The sequence below is a fragment of the Osmia lignaria genome, chromosome 6 (assembly GCF_051020975.1).
Source record: "Osmia lignaria lignaria isolate PbOS001 chromosome 6, iyOsmLign1, whole genome shotgun sequence".
NCBI lineage: Eukaryota > Metazoa > Arthropoda > Insecta > Hymenoptera > Megachilidae > Osmia > Osmia lignaria.
In genome coordinates this window covers 7,391,478-7,408,380 of record NC_135037.1, presented here as the reverse complement: position 1 = coordinate 7,408,380, position 16,903 = coordinate 7,391,478, and the positions used below count along the sequence as shown (strand labels likewise).

At 39.3% G+C, this 16,903-nt stretch overlaps 1 protein-coding gene and 1 long non-coding RNA gene across 2 annotated transcripts in view; one reads left to right on the top strand and one right to left on the bottom strand.

Annotated features, from left to right (window-relative positions):
- LOC117601645 (protein cortex) overlaps positions 1-8,443 on the top strand; it is a 96,973-nt gene extending 88,530 nt beyond the window's left edge. Inside the window, exons 2-8 of the mRNA XM_034318664.2 lie at positions 4,265-4,486; positions 6,036-6,309; positions 6,586-6,744; positions 6,841-7,003; positions 7,325-7,532; positions 7,608-7,926; positions 8,209-8,443. Coding sequence (XP_034174555.1) covers positions 4,265-4,486; positions 6,036-6,309; positions 6,586-6,744; positions 6,841-7,003; positions 7,325-7,532; positions 7,608-7,926; positions 8,209-8,363 — 1,500 coding nt within the window. The 3' untranslated portion in view covers positions 8,364-8,443. The remainder of the gene's footprint in view (positions 1-4,264; positions 4,487-6,035; positions 6,310-6,585; positions 6,745-6,840; positions 7,004-7,324; positions 7,533-7,607; positions 7,927-8,208) is intronic.
- Positions 8,444-9,306: 863 nt separating this feature from the next.
- On the bottom strand, positions 9,307-10,311 carry LOC117601303 (uncharacterized). Its single transcript, XR_004580635.2, has 3 exons — positions 10,174-10,311; positions 9,912-10,068; positions 9,307-9,847 (listed from the first exon to the last, which is right to left on the bottom strand). It is a non-coding gene; the product is annotated as an uncharacterized LOC117601303 (long non-coding RNA).
- Positions 10,312-16,903: the final 6,592 nt, after the last annotated feature.

Sequence of the window (16,903 nt, the reverse complement as noted above, 5' to 3'; positions counted from 1 at the left end):
ATAGTTTCGTGTATAGATCTAAAGTAATACCTAGCTACACGGATGGTTTTTAAAATAGAAATAAAGTTTATTAAAGGATCGTTAACCGTATAATTAGCGCGCGATAAGGAATCGACGAATGAATGACAAACCAGTAACGCTTTGTTTCGCTGTCGGTTGACCCAATTATTGTCAAGAATGCCACCTTAAAAAGCGTAAAAATGATGACTTTGATCGTTAGAAGTATGAAAACATAAATGTCGTTACGGTTCACTAGCTGATATATTGCTACTACCAGTGCATATGTGCCTCTAATAAGTATTTAACCGTTTCCTTAGAATTTAACGATATGATCAGCATAATTTGTCGCGCGTAAGCACGACTGTTGCTAATACCGACAGCACTAATTCATTAGCCAACATTTCTTTCCAGACGAGTTTTATATTTGCACCCGCTACGCGTGAACTGAATATCTGTATTATAGACCGAGATTCTGAGTCTCGCTAGTGGAACAACCTGTTTCTACAGATATGTTGCTGAAGTATCGGCTGCGGTATGGAAAGTTTGTAGCGAAGTTTCACGATAACATCAAGGTAAAATCTGAACGCAGCGCATTTGCTCTGCTACATATGTTTGCAACATTTCAAAATTCTCTTTACTCGTACTCTCCATCCGGTCAGCATCCATAATAGTCGGACCGTCAGAACGTTCAGCATATTTTAATCAACAATTATAATCTGATTTGAAACATGAAAACCGGTTATGAACAATATTCTCATGGACGTCGCATTCGAAAATCTTAGCGAAAACTTCAAAGCTGCAATTACCAGACACGATTCTTGTTGACAACCACGGTGTTCGTTTATAAACATTTACTTTTTTTATGTAATCGATCCAGGTAGAAACGTTTAGCGATGGCAACGGATCAGTATGTCGGCATCTTTGATATTCAGATCAGGGATTTCTACCTTGCGTGTGCAATTGCACCTGTGCTCGTAACGTCGATGCATATGCAGAGCGTTTGACGTTCCGGAATGAAGAGTACAACCTGAGCGAGCTGCGTTTATACCATTAATTTGTTTTCCTTGTACAAAACCGATACCGTGTGACTGAATTATTCATAAATATACAACAGCTATTTTCCGTCAAGGAAATCAAAGATAACGTTAACGAACCGTGTACATTCGTGAATCTAATAAATCTTGGAAGACATTTTTCGACAATATCGAGTTATTGCATTTTTTTAAAGAAAACTTGATAAACCGGTGCAAATTTTTTATTTTATTAAATGCAGAATGTAACTTACCATTTAGTATCATTTCGATGAAAACAGTAGGAAAATCACGTAAAATGTTAACTTGGCACGTGAACTTACTATAGAAAATAAAAGTACGAAGCGAGATCGGTATGTTTCGTAGCACGGGAACGTAAGGCTCTTCTAAAGGCAGAGGAAAGAAGAGGATTGAAAGACGTACGATCTCGCGTGATGGCCTTTTCGTTTCCTGCCACGCACGCATTTCACGTAACACATCAACTTTATAAGACGCATACGTCGCTCTGACTGTCCCCTAATTCCTTGTTACGCTATTCTGCGCAACCCTTTCCGAGGAAGACCCCCTGCGAACTTGATTCACCGGAGTATAGTTGCAGGTGATGCAGTCTACCTTGAAAAAAAGACCGCTTCGAATGGTCTCGTACACCCTAAGCTTCCCTATGTTCAGGGGTGGTGTAGGGGATGATGTCTCCTGTGACTAGTATAACTCGTTTTTCTTTCTTAGGACAGAAGGGTAGACTTTTGCTCCCTGCCCTGAACTCTCAAGACCGAAACCGAATGATGGACAATGTTCTCCTCTGCAATTCCCCTAATCCTCTCGTTCTTATTTTATCCATACAGCTACGTGTATTAAATTATAAAATAAAATATTATTAAAAATATGTATTGTATAAAACACTTTGTATTCGATGAGGTTTAGGTTCATCTTGAACCTGAAGAGAAGATAAGTGTTATACTACATACCTACTTTTAATAATTTTGTTTATAGTAGCTGTTCGATCAGCTACTTGTGTCTATAAGCATTCTTATTTGCGAAGTCTATTGTAATATGTGTACGCGTTACGGATGCAACGTGTCATCTGCTGACCGGTTCGAGCTGATATAAAGTAAGACCGTGGGAAGAAGGACAGATTCAAAGAGGTAAAGTGTTGTCCGAAAGGGACTCGAAAAATATGATGAATAATTGGACAGTATTTTTTATGGCTCCTGAGACCACTTGGCTAGAGTGTTTTAATTAAATTTCGATCGTCTTTTGCTTTGCATCTAAGGGTAGTTTATGGGTCAGTCGGATTTTGCATCGTTTTACTCACACAATTTTATTTTTGCCTAATCTATAATAAATATACACGAATTAAATGATTATATTTTAATAAAATTTATTTGTACAGTGGTTACAGTCCTAGCGGTTTGAATTTTTTTATTAAAATATATTATTTTTCAAACTAAAAATAATATACAAATGATTGTAAATTACTGTTAAATTTGCGTGTCGTAAACGATAGAAGAACCCTTTGAGCACCTTGCAACCTTACCTGTACAGAAGAAATGTTGGCTAGACAGGTCTGGTTGCACGAGCTGGACAAAACTTGGACGGTGGTTGCTCATCTTCGCTGGGGGTCCTCTATGTTTTCGCTGCCTATGGGAAAATCCTCCTCAATTTTCTACCACGCACGCCAAGCCAGCTGTATTGAATTTTTAAGGTTCAGCTTCATGCAAATCAGTTGTTGTACGACTCGATTTATTGGCTTCGGATGTCACGTCTGGTCGCCTCGAACAGCGTAACCGGGTCAATCTTATCCCATACCTGCGAAACGTAGGCAAGAGTGTTTCGAAGCTAATTTTAGCTTAGCTCGCAATTACAGTGATGTCACTAAAAGAAAACGACACGATGTAGAAACCAGAAGCGAGAAGCAATAAATCGCGGTACAGACAATTTAAATGGACGATGGTTCACCGTTACGGCCAGAAGAACAGCCTCGAGGGATCGCCATCGTAACTCGGAATTAGGATGCCACCTTTTTGCTTTCTCGTTTAAAGCATCGTCCCGGAAATCCAGTCAGAAGCGCGTTAGCTGGTCGTGCAGCACAAGGAAGAACCCAATATATCTATAGGAATTTCTCGCGATAAGTTTCGAACACCATACCGTACCGAGACTAATAAATTCTATAGAGGCTTACACCTTTGGAAGTGCAAATCTTGATACAATTTATAATCCTCATACATTATTAACATTCATTATATTTTTATCTATTCTACAATGTTTCCACGATTTACCGAAGTCTTTTCTTTCAATTAGATTATTAATTAATGAAATTCTATTGAAAATTTCATTATTATTTGTACATCGAACAGTTTGAAATCACGGAGATGTTAATACGTAGCTTCTCACAGTAAATCGTTCACTTTCTCCCACGGCCTAGTCTCACAGTATCTTCGAGCGAACGCTCCTATTCTTGTTCGTACGCGAAGGGTGCCGTCTTACCTAAATGGATAAGCTGGTATTCCATCGGATTTTCCAGGTGAGTAGCGTGCAAGAAACACGGCCGGCGAAATCTCGAGCGTTTAATCTCGAGCGCCCTTTCCTCCTGGTCATCGTCTCGGTCCAGCTTTATGCAAATGCGTGAACCGCGAAGGGGGTTACAGAGCGAGGAGTTAGACTACAGCTCTTATGCGAGTCCCCGGGTCGCATTATGTCTACCTACGGACGTAGATGGTGGTTACGTTTCTTCTGTCGCACCCCATAAATTACCCGACGTACAACATTTAATGGCCCCGGTGCCTTTACCGGTGCCAGCTTCCTTCCAGTCTATCTTAACGCCCCGCCATCGCGTGTTTAGCGTCGCGGGCCCGCTCACGACCGGAAAATACGCCCGGTGACGATGCAACAACCGATGACTTTATCGCCTTCCCTCCGCTCTTCCGCTGATAAGAGTGAATATATTGACTCGTTTCGCGCGCTCCAATGAACACGATTCCATTATCGACACCTATAATATATTCTTACGATTGTGCTAATCATAACTTGGAATTAATCGAAATGCAAGCGAAAGAATTTTATATCTACATATTTCATATTTTATTGTACCAATTTGTCATTTTCTTGCAACGTTTTAACAAAATTATAAAATTTTCTGAAAATTCTAATTTTTCAATTTTTTAGTGATATTATTTTTTTTTTTTTTTTTTTTTTGCTGTCGAGATTTAATATTAACATATTGTTTTTCTTTCTAGGAGGATATCCCGAAAAATCCAGTCTGTACTTGCCAGTTAACCACAAAGTCTACCTCGCAAATCATCAGACCGTACACTGTACCCGAGTATCCGAAGCAATTCTATCCGGGGGATAGATTCATACCATCACGATGTAATTTTAACGCAGATGCAGCGAGATATATTCTTTTAAAAAAAAAGCCGGACCATTTAAAGGAACCTCACCTCGATGTGTTTAAACAAGTAAGAGTACTCTTTCTTTTCGTAACATTTTATGCATGTGAAGTATAAAAATAAGTACCAGTGTCGGGCATGATAAATTTTCAAATATTAGTCGAAACAACGCTGTTGCATCAAGCTTTGAATTAGCATAAAGGCCGTCCGGATGTGGGAGCGAATTATCTTGTTCATGTTTTTCGATGAAGGCATGTAATCTTCGATAATCCATAAAGATAAGATCGAAATCACGGCGAGGAAGCGGCTTACCGCGCGGAAATTACTGTTCTTAGACTTCGGGAAAATGAGTGCCGTTTCGAGCAGAAAATAGAACTTCCTCTATTTTTCTCTCTCTTACTCTCGCACCCTCTGTTCTCGCAACGTACCATTAAGCTAAAGCTCTTTGCGATCGTTTAAGATTTCCGAGAAGTGCTTTCGCGAATGTATACACGTATCGAAGATACTAATTAATTTACTAATGGAATTTACTGTAATTGATAATTACAATGAAAGACGCGAGATCACAATTGAGATTCAATTTGTTTCACACGTTCAATTAAGTAGAATTCAATTAATTGCCTCGTAAATTTCGATTCTACAAACTTCATCGAAAATTTTCACCGAAGGTAGATAACACTTTCTTTTCCATGAAATGAAACTCATAAAATTCTGAAATTCCTGTATTCCAATCAAAATTATTAGATTCCGTATAAATAAACTATTTTATTAAGAAATTATAAAATATTGAAATTTCCGTTTCGAATACAAGTTGAACGATGTACTAGAATTAAATTCGACGTTAAATCTGGAATTCGATGCAACGAAAAAGGAATAAGACTAATCGAACGCGCAAGAAGAGAAAATAAACTGATCATCCAATCTCGGATTCAATTACACTCACGTTGTAACTATTCGCGGAACCGCTTACCTATTTTTCAACTTAAGTTCGATTAACGCTGTGAAATTAACGTTAGCGTCTTCATTGGCAAGGATAGGAAAAGAAGAAAATAGGAATCGAAGAGAATGGAAAGTCGTAATTAAACGTGAGTCGCGAAATCGCTAAACGAAGATATCCTAGAAACGTAATTTCCTGAATATAACGCACCCAACAACGTCGATAATGTTACTATAATAACAACAAGCAATAATATACTAGCATCGATCATATTTCCTTTGCCTCTTTCCTCCTTTTTCCAGAAGATCCTTGTAGGCGAGCCTGTCTGCTACCACTTCGCTTGACATCCGACCACCGCTCTTTATTTTACCCTTATTTCCCTTATAGATTGCTATGAATAGCTTCATCGATGTAGACTGTTCTGTTATGCGATTTATGATTATAATAATCTAACGCGACTTATCATTTTCTCATAGAAATAAAACAATGAGTCAATGACATACTGTATCATCTCTATGCTTTCAGTCCTATTGAAAATAATATTTATTTCTAATATATATTTACGTTTCATAAAAATACCAATCCTCTAAAAATTGTACAGTTCGTGTAACGTTCAATTGACATTCGAGGATCACGTTTTGCCTAGATTAACTAAACGATCGATGAACGATATACATATAGGTAAAGTCTCTACCGACCGCATGGCAAAAGAAATTTATGCACCAGTTAATGGTGGAGGGAAACGTTATACCAGGATTGAGACAGAAACAAGTGCTGCGCGGTAGCCACTTATCCTCGGAAAACAAGTCGCCTGGAAACTTTGCAGAGCAGTCTAAAGACCTGTGGGACGAGAAATGCTTCGAAGATGGAATGTGGAAATCGAAGCCACGAAAGAGGCCTTTAATAGGCACTATGGAGTCCATATTGGATATACCTGGATTCCAGACGTCGTCACGTAAGAATTTCATAAAATTCTAGGATATTTCGAGCTTACCTCCTACCTAAGCCATCAAACCTTTTTTCTTTTTTTTTGATAATTATATAGAATAGGGTACAGTTCACCGATTTCAATGATCTCGACGAAAAGGCATCATATAAATAGAAGGATAGACATATTAAAAAACTTATTAAACATTAGATTTAATTTGAACACTGATGGGGGAGGAAAGGGTTAGGGAACTTTAGGTATTAAATGTTTTTAAAATAATAAAACTTTTTCTAATGCTCGAAGAGTATCGTTATCATCTGATCGATTGGAGTTCGAGAAACGTATTTGTGGCGAAGATTGAAGGTACACTGATGTGTTACGACAGCCGGGTATCTCAAACAGTAGAGAGATTGCAAAACTTGAATGCAACTAATGTGTGCTTAGTGAAATGGAGTGGTGCAGGTCGGTTTGTTTGATATAATCTATTGCATATTATAATACATAAATCATTATCGAGAGAATACAAGTAGCGTTTAACAACGTGTGAAATTTTAACAGGAGACAAATTGGTTATATGTACAATCTCTTCGAAGATCAAAGTATACTCGGTGGAAAAGCAGAAAATAATATGGACGCAAAAGTGCGCGAGCGTAACCATGTTCGATACACCCTGTGTGATACGATGTGCCTGTTGGTCAAAAGACGACCAACTAATTGTTACGTGAGTGATTTTCATCCGGAATTTTGAATTCTTGCAATTTGTCACTTAATTATTTATTGTAGAAGAGGGGAGAAAAAGGAGTTTCGTTTCGGGATCGTCTGTCAGACTCATCAGTGGGGCTGACGACAGACGATCCCTGCCCCAGATACCTATCATAACGCAATTCGTAACTTGCATGCCGGGCGACCGCTAGCGAGAACACTGTCACCGATCATCTCGCCGCCACCTAGCGGTCCCCGGCCCGAACTAAAGGCGTCCGGGGAGAGGAATTCGTCTCCACTAAACGCCTACATTATGGAATACTATTTATTTTGTTTACAGGGGTTGCAAAGGATTGATCTCGGTTTATTCGGCGAAAAATGGCGAATATATCGATTCAGTACGAGCACACACGCAGACTTTGCTCTCGCTTGCATTTTCCAAGGACTATCGATACTTGGCCTCATCCGCGCTGGACATGGATGTTCAAATTTTTCTCTGGCCAGATATGACTCCATTTTTGAGTATTTGCTACTACGAGCCTGTTAAAGTATGTTGACAAAATACTGGACATCCTAAAATACTGGATTTTACAGTAACCCTCTATTTTTGAAATGAATGGCAGGCATTGGCTTGGCACCCGCACGATGGTAGCTGTTTATGCATAGGCGGTGGCTTAGGCAACGGGTCCCTGTTACTCTGGAACGTGAACAAGGTTGATGCCGTGAGTTATCGTCTCGTTAAGTTTCACGGTGCCGTGGAGAACTTGGCTTGGAACAAACGTAGCGCAGAGCTGGTCGTTCATTGGTCGTGTCGACGAAGACGGAATCGTTATACTGTGATGCCGGTTTTCGCGAACCTCGATCACATTGTCGATGTCTTGCCAGTTGATAAGAAGATACGAGTCAACAGTATCCTCTGGAATTTCGATCATACTCAATTAGGTGAGCGAGAATCGTTTCTTTCACTCTTGCTTCGTTGATGGAAGTAAGTACCTAATTGGTTTGTGTTGATAATCAATATATTCATAGTTGTTTTATGGTTTGGATTGTCACTTTTAAAACTGCTGATTCTGGGTGCAAGTCGTGTCCTCTAGTATTCCTCTTTATACGTAGTTTATGTAATTATATGGAAATGATTATAGTATTAAATATCCTCTGTGATATAATTTGACTTTAATGATGATTTAAACGAAGGAAGCTAATGAGACAATATATTTTTCACAGCTGTTCAATGCGATGACTCGTTAATGATATATAATTTCTTCGGTAACGAGTACCAGTACAAGATGAAACTTAAGAAGCAACATAAATTTCGAGAGATACCAAACAAATCAACAGTTACAAACTTCAAAGAATTCAAATACTTTAACATTCGGTAGAACCGTTGCACGCCAGCAATAATTAATTTTAACATTTTGTTTGAAAATTTATTATTCATTGATTTTATTGATTAATAATTTATAAACGCAAATTCTCTTTTCTTTTTTTGCCAAAAAAAGTTGCAAAAAGAAAAAAGAATTTGTATATACACATTATTTATTAATTTTATATTTTGTTGATCATATTTTTCATTTCTTGTTATCAAAGGTATTGTTTTTTTATAAAAAGATGAACTATGATCTATTCAGAAATGTAAATAATATTTTGGAAGATTTAAAGGATTAAATCAGGATTTATATTTCGGTTCAGGAAAATTTATTTGTCCAGGGTTCGGTATTTTATCGTATCTCAAAGGAACTTGACGTTCTCGAATGCTTGCTTAACAGTTCCTCGTTCCACTGATTTTACTCTAACGTCAAATACTGATTTGCGTTATTTACCGCATCCTGACAACGATTAAGGACGATTATAGCCGAATCGCGTGCAGATAAAATTTTCTCGAGTTCGTTTCACAACAGGTTTATCGATCGTTCGGAAGATAACGCTGCACAATCTCTTGGTACAGCTGTTAACGATTATCTCGGCTACCATCAAATAAATTTTCACGTTTCGCCACCTACAGTTACACCGGCTGAATTACGTAATTATTTGTCCGATACTAATTACACAAGTAAAGGAAAGTAAAAACGATGGTTGTCTGCGAACTGCTTATCGTTTTGACAGGAGGTAACTGCATGCAATATAGAACAGCGGGTAATATCAAACATAAATACGATACTAATTCTATTACTTTCGAGCAACCAGCCATCTTGTAGTCATTCCCACCGAATCTTAGCTTCGAATTAACATAATGATTCTTTTATATCGTATCATGTCGGACTTGTAATACTTAAAAATCAACTATTTCATATACAGCAACCAAACGTGTACGTCTGATGAGTAAACAAACAGATTATATAATTATCGGCAACTCGAAATCGTCGCAAGCCGGATCTTCATCAATTTCCCGTTCCCTCTGTCACTTGGTATAATTATAGAAACGAGGATTTCATTCAGATTAAACGGTCCTGCAAGGACGCGGTTAATGGCCTGAAATTACTGTCCCGTCTCGCTCTTGTTCCTGTTGGTCCGTTCGCTTAACTTAAACTAGAACAGATATGTCATTACGATCTCGTGTTAATGCCATGCTGTTCGCTAAATAACAAACGACCATCCCGGTGAAAAACAGTGCGACCAAGCTGGTTTGGCTGATCAGGTAGATGTAACTGTGCAATCTAAGAACAGACCCCTATCTAATCGAACAGGTAATGAATGATGAAAACCAGAGACGCCATCTAATTTGCAAATACCATCGTTCTGATATTACGTTACTCTATTTCTTTAATTATTTTCATTGTGCAAAGGCGAATCGTATGCACGGGGTAGCCATTACAATATCGATACCCAGATTGGCCATTAGGAATTCGAAAAATTCTTGCTGCGCCTATTTAATTAAATTTTATTAATTCAATTTTTCCTTAGATAATTTAATAAACTCCTTTACTAACCTTCTGCTAAAAATTTAATTTCCAATACATCCTTGTCGATGCGTCAATTTGATTTTTATAACAAAATCTGTTTATTTCCTCTTATCGTGAATTGTGAGGCATACTCCATCGATGTGTTCGTTTCTTAGTTGCAAAATGATAATTGGTGGATCGGATGCTGTGTTTATGGGGCAGTAATCGTAATGAAACGGTTGCTGGTTATTATTAGGAACGATCACGCTTACGTCTAACGAAGTTTATTATCACGATTGCACCCCGTTACCTTCCGACTTCCCTTCGCCTTTTTCTCCGAGGTTAAAAGCAGCGATACTGTTCGCGCTGAATGACAACCGCGAGTTTGGTTCTCCGTTCGTGCGTCTTGATGCTCAGAATCGATCGTAACGAGATCCTGTAATCGGATATCAGCCACGATGAACAGCAGTTGATTTGAATGTTCCCACCGAAACGTGTAATAAGACTGCATTTCTCTTCGTGTTCAAGTGAAATTACAACAGCTGTTAATTTTAAAATTATTTCAATAAGGTAACCACCATTGCTGAGATTGCAGTTGTAAACGTATACTTTAATCCCAGTAATTTTTAGTACAGCAATTTTAGTAAATGTCAAGTTCAGTTAGTGTCGGATAAGTTTCCGAATAGCCCCACTAAAATTGAGAACTCAGGTTCGGTATGTAACCTAAATTGACTACCAGAAACAGATTAAAATTGATTTCAGAGCTGGATGTCTTACCGTTTTCGAGATATCGTGGTAAGGTTAGGTTAAATTAGGTTAGGTTTTGTGTATGCGCAGTATCGAATAGCATATGTTCAGTACCGAACAGCGCATGCGCAGTATCGAATAGCGCATGCGCAGTATTGAATAGCGCATGCTCAGTATCGAATAGCACATAAGTAGTCCCAAAATTGAAACCAATTTTAATCGGTTTCTGGTAGTCAATTTAGGTTATATACCGAACCTGAGTTCTCAATTTTGGTGGAGCCATTCGGAAACAAAGCCATTAGTGTCTTTTATTCTCAACTTGTTGTTAGTTAGGATTTTCAATCTGATGCTTATAACTGTAAAGTCTTGTTTCTTCTTCTACCACTGTTCCGTATCGTTTAACCAGAACGTCCCCGTGTATCAAGCATGTACATAATAAAACAGAATGTAGCGAACTGTAAGAATAATTCATTGAATGGGATTTGAAGGAAGCGACAAGGGTAAGGTTTCTCCGTTCCAGATGCGTACACACGAAATTCCATGTTTCGCGAGTTGCTCGTCCCGCGCGAAGTGACAGAAGTAAGACGCATAGTTGCACGGTAGCCGAGCTCCGCTATCTGTGTGCATTTATCATGCGGGCAGTTACACCAGTCTTGGGGTCTCCCGTGTGTCGCGGCATTAATGAGACGGGCGGACGTTAAGAGAAATGGCAGACAGACAGTCAGGACGAAATCGCGAGGAAAAATACGGTTGAATTCAGTGAATCTTATTTTCTGTAGGAACAGATTGGTTTTTCTACGATCAGGACCGCGATATAGCAACGCAGATTAAATGGATAGATAAATGAAACAACTTTGAGTAGTGTCGTTTAAAAATTTTTTCACTTAGGAAGATATTTGTCTTCCTCCTGCGAGAGATTCCGCTTCGAGGAACGCAGAAGAGTGTTCAAACGTTACGCAGGAAGCTCTGCGTTTTATCTGGCGATTCGAGTGGAAGATAACCCCCTACAGATGATTTTTTCATTCTTTCGCAGCTGGTCGATTCACTGGAGAATTATTGCTCACCGAACGGGATACAAGTGTTCGCGATTTGTTAAATATTCATATTACAATGAATCGTTTGTACCTAATCCTAAAATTGCGATTCGTAGCAATCGATGACCCCATGATTTCTACTAGGAAATATGTGAAAACTTAGAAGGAATTAGAATTACTGTAACTAATGATTAATGTACAGATAGCGGTGCGCAGTTACTGTATTATAATTCACACTATTTTGAATCAATAATTAATTAATCGTGTCATTAACTTCCTGTTACATAGAAATATCAAGCTGCCTCGATCGTTCGTCATTTCTAATCTTCTTCTCTGATCTAAAATTTTCCTCTGAGATAGTAATGATCTAGTTGCCATTTAGAAAGCTCGACGATGAAAAGCAAGAATGAAAGAAAGAAAGAAAGAAAGAAAGAAAGTTATAAGTATAAGCAAGGAGCAAGAGCAAGGAGCTACCTCGGCAGGGGGCTTGGTTACCAAGGGGTAAGATCACGTAGTGTACGTCCTACTCGCAATTCGAAATAGCGGGGCTATAAATTAGTGGCTGGCTATTGCCTTGCCGAGAAGGAGTGTGAGCAATTATTTCCTTTGGACGCCATATTTCAGTTTGAACGTCTTAATAACCGAGGATACGCGGGCTTCCCTTCGAAGCTTACTGCTCCCTGAACATTAATCCAAGAGAAATGGAAAAGGGGGAGGGAATAGTGAGGCTTAAAGAAAGAAAATCACGCGGAGATTTATTCGAGATTGCCTCTAAATCTCAAAGATTCAGTTTTCTTCTTGTTTTTATTCTTCACAAGAAAATTACCGATTTTTTATTCTAATCGAGTTGCTCGAAAAATTCGTAGCATCTGCTGTGTTTTATGATTATTATTATTTAGCTGAAACGAAAGATATTTCAAAGAAATTCTGGCACAGTTACACGTTTTCTCGTGTAAATCGCCGGCAGATTAACATAGTAAGGAAACACGAATATTGTAAGTTGTCCTTAAAGAGGCTTGCACGGCGCTAGTATACTTTGCATACGTTACTGAATCACGTGCTGTAGCTTGGTAGTCGTTAAAAGCGCCGTATATCATGTCACCAAGGGACATGGACTGTGGGTGGATCTGATTTGGAAGCAGCACCGTGACAAAACTAAAGAGTGCACTCTATGCAAACTGGTCGAGCTAGCCTCTAACGAGCCGCGATTTCAATTGCGCGATTCGCAGCTGCGTTTTACGCAATCACTTGGCTGTTTTGCAAACGTACAATACAAGTATACGGGCGTATCACGAACCTTTCTAGCCCGTTTTCACCGAATCTCGTCCGAACAAAAGCATTTAAAAGAGATTTATTAAACGATCGAATAGCCTATGCTGTTCGTTAGCTGCCTTTAGATCCAGTAATTATAAAACATTCTACGACCGCCACGAGCGTTGGTAAATCGTAACACGTGAAAATAACGCAGACACACTCGTTCTTGATAATTAGATGAATTGTTCAACTGTCGGTTGATGGCTCCTTACTTGAATTTGTCACGCGACACGATTATGCCTACCTTTTGCAACAGCAATTCACTCTGGAACTTTATGGGATATTATTTATTTTTACGAGTTGAGGAGAGAGCGATATTATGTTTTTAACTTTAGATTCAGTGGACACTTCCGTGTTTGATCAAACACCGCAATCTTAAGCTTTCACGCACCTCTATAAAATAGCAATAATGAACAGAATACTACTATTTTTAAAAGACTCCAATTAAACTCGAAATAATCAACTTTCATTTATTACTTGTCCATACTCATTACCCACTTATAATAAAATTTATAGGAGTATTAAATGGGTTACGATCTCTTATATGATATCGCAAAATTTATTGCAATCGATTACCTGTTAAAGTCTCTCGTTTCAATAAGAATCATTATGATGATCTTAATCCTCTCATTCGTCGCGGGTTTTCAATTATACACATCTTAAACTTATCCATTGTATCGTGAAAGAAGTAAGAAAGTAGTAGAAAAGAAAAACGGCGTTAGAAGGGAAGGATGATTAGCATAATTCTATAAGATTATTCAATCAACGTCACCCGTAATTAATAGGGCTCACCGTGTATTCATAGCTGCGTCGTGTACGTTACAGGAGAGCATAAAACTTGGCGTTTAAAAAACCGGAGCGCCGCGGCGGCCGCACCGGTCTGATTAACGGCGAGAGCAATTTCAGATTTTTCGTAGTGAAACATCGTTCTCGACAGGCATGTTGAAAAATCAACTAACCCAAGCACAGTAGCGATTTGCCTCGGTGTTTTATGTATCATCCAATCGGCTAGATGAATACTAATCGACCGCTCTCAAGAATTTACGAGTTACGCTTTTCTTTTTTCGTTTTTCTTCCCGATAGCCTATCATTTATTCCATCTCTCTTCTTTATAATTTTAAATTCACGAATTGGTTAAAATAATAAATACCGTTTACTTGATTATCTTTGGTTGTAATCTCATTATTCGCTTCGGGGTTGATATCTTTTGATCTACAATAAATTTGCCACATCGCATTGGGTGCTCCTTCTTCGAATGTTGTGTTCATTGAATAATATCTTGATTGAAATCCGTAAAGGAACAATATGTACAGGGATTTTACTTTGATCCATTGTCTGCTGCGACTGATAACCAGCTATTTTGTATCAAGAACATTTAATAGAAGATTTGTGCAGGCACTATCAACTTCAACTCTTTTACAGTCTAATAAAATTACAAATTGAGGTGAAACAAATGTATATTCTTTAAAAAGTTCCTGCGATTAAAACTATTATCCCGCACTTTTCAGAAGCTTTTAAGGAGACACCCTGTATGTGGTGAGTGGTGAAGTAGAAAGGTGCTACTTTGTTATAAGTTCCCTTCATCGGATTAAACGGTCACAATGGAACATTGTAAGGAGAAATTGAATTACTTGAACAAGACACTTCGAGATAAATATCGAGCTTGCGCAACAAAGTGATGCAAAAGTATCTCGCTCCGTGACAATGCATTTTGTGTTGCCTTTCAAGTCAAGCAGTTGATCTCGAATGACAAGTCTTTATCTCTCACGCGGGACAATCTAATTACTATCTACTATTTTTGATATGAGAAAAAAAACCAAGTGGTATCAAAAAAGAAAAGATCTTTATTCGTATGTCTGTGAATGTTAAGAGAAACTATTATAGTAGATTCAACAAGATTTTACCGCAGCATTCTGGCATTGTCCTCTGTAATCATTCCGAGCATTTTCCTTCGATTGACACGGATCAAAATATAAAATCTGGTGAAACCGGAGTGGACAGCACCGTGTACCGCGATTCTCGTTCGTATTTCCGCACGATGGAATCCGGATACTCGGCCGGAGGACAGCGTGCAGCTGGCCGCATGGAATTCTTCGCATAAATTGTGCATGTGCGCGTCCGTGGACGAGCGTGGGCGGTTGGAAGCCGAGCTGGTGGGGTTGCAGACCCCTGCTGGACCCGTGGCTGCGTGTGTCTGTGCGCGGAGCGTGGATAAATAATCGCGGAAATCTCGGTGCAAATATAGCCGGACGGTGTGGTGAGTGAGACGTAAATGGAGATTCAGCCTGATTCCGCATCGATTTCTATCTGACGCCGGGTATCCGTTTGCCAGCCTACCCGCACGACGCGACGCGACGCGACGCCACTGCCTAACCCGGTTGTCTACCGCCTTTTCGCGCTCTGTCGCTGATAATTCGAATAATTCTACCTAATATTATACGTTTATGCGATGAAAAGATATAAAGAAGCGTAATTTATTAGAAACACAGTCTAGAGGAGATTTGGACAGAGAGCGGCGCGAAGATAAAGAAGAAGAGGATCCTCTCAATTATTTCCCGATGCCGCGGCGTATCAATGAAAGAGCAGATTCCGGTGACGCGCGCGGGTGATAAATGTATGCCAGCATCGCCATTATTTTCTATAAACGGTCATTACTTGAATTTATAGCGCGACTGCGGACGCGTTGCGTGTTCGCCTGCGTGCGCCGATAGAACGTGAAACTCTAGTTCGTGTATTAACTTGAACACGTTTCCTGCCTGCGTTCCTACGTTTTCGTATTAACTTACCTACACACTCGTACCTAAGCTTGTGCGCACGCCTACGATCCTCGCGATATAACTTACAGAGCAACACGGTTAAATTACACACACTGATGTTATTTATTTATGCGTTTGATATTTAGAGCCGTATCAGCTGAGGTCATTAGCGACTGCACTTATTTGCAGTGCTGTATGCGCTTCTTCTTCGCATTCTTCTTAATATTTTTATTATTTTGCAGAAGTTGATTGTACTGAGTTTCTTTTCTCCTTCTTTAAAGATATCTTTGGTATATAATAACACTCGCTTAACTTTGTTTGATTTGCTATTACAGTCAAAAAGATTAAGCCATCATAGCCTATAGCCTTTTGCAGCAAAGAAGTTACAAATGTGTCTTTTCTATTACAACTATTTGAACAACCTACGTAAATCGTACATTTCGTACATTATACCTGTAGATCGGTCTGCGGTTATTTTTCCTCGGGCGTAGGCGTGAAGCCTGAAGAGCGCGACAGCGGCATGACTCGATGGAACGAGCGCGAAACTCCTATGCGTAGATGCAGCCTATGTGTATGGAGCGATTCGTTACCCAAGGCGTCTCAATAGACTTCGGACGAGAGCGGGAAAAATCTTGAAAAAGCAGTCCGTGCCAGATCCGATCAATGATTTATACACCGCGGCGCATACGTCCATGTACGTTTCGCGCGATGCGCAGTTGATTTAGGGCAATCGTGACCCTTGGAACAGGCGTGTCTCCTAATTTCTTCTAAAAAATTTTCTCTCTTTCAACTGTACGAATGCCTTCTTTTAGATGTCAATTAAGGCATCAACTTAAATCCTATTGCAAAAAATGATTTGTATCCTTTGTTTTCTAGCCAGCTTGAATAACCTCTCACTTGTTTGTAGAAGCGGGACTGGCCTGATCGACGCCTATAGAACCGTCGGGGGCAGCGTCCATGTTGCTCGTTAAGTTCAAAATCACGGGACAATTCAAAGAAACTGCGCACTCTTCTATTTCTCCACTTCTCTCAGTTATTCGCTCTGGTTTTTCGCGATGTCAACCGCCTAAGAACCGACTTCCTGGAGGCATTCCTCTGTACCTATATGGGATCTCTATATCCTCGGACCGATGTCCACGTCTCTCGTTCGAGGTGGATGGTAGCAATGGTTGGCCAGTACATTGGTGCA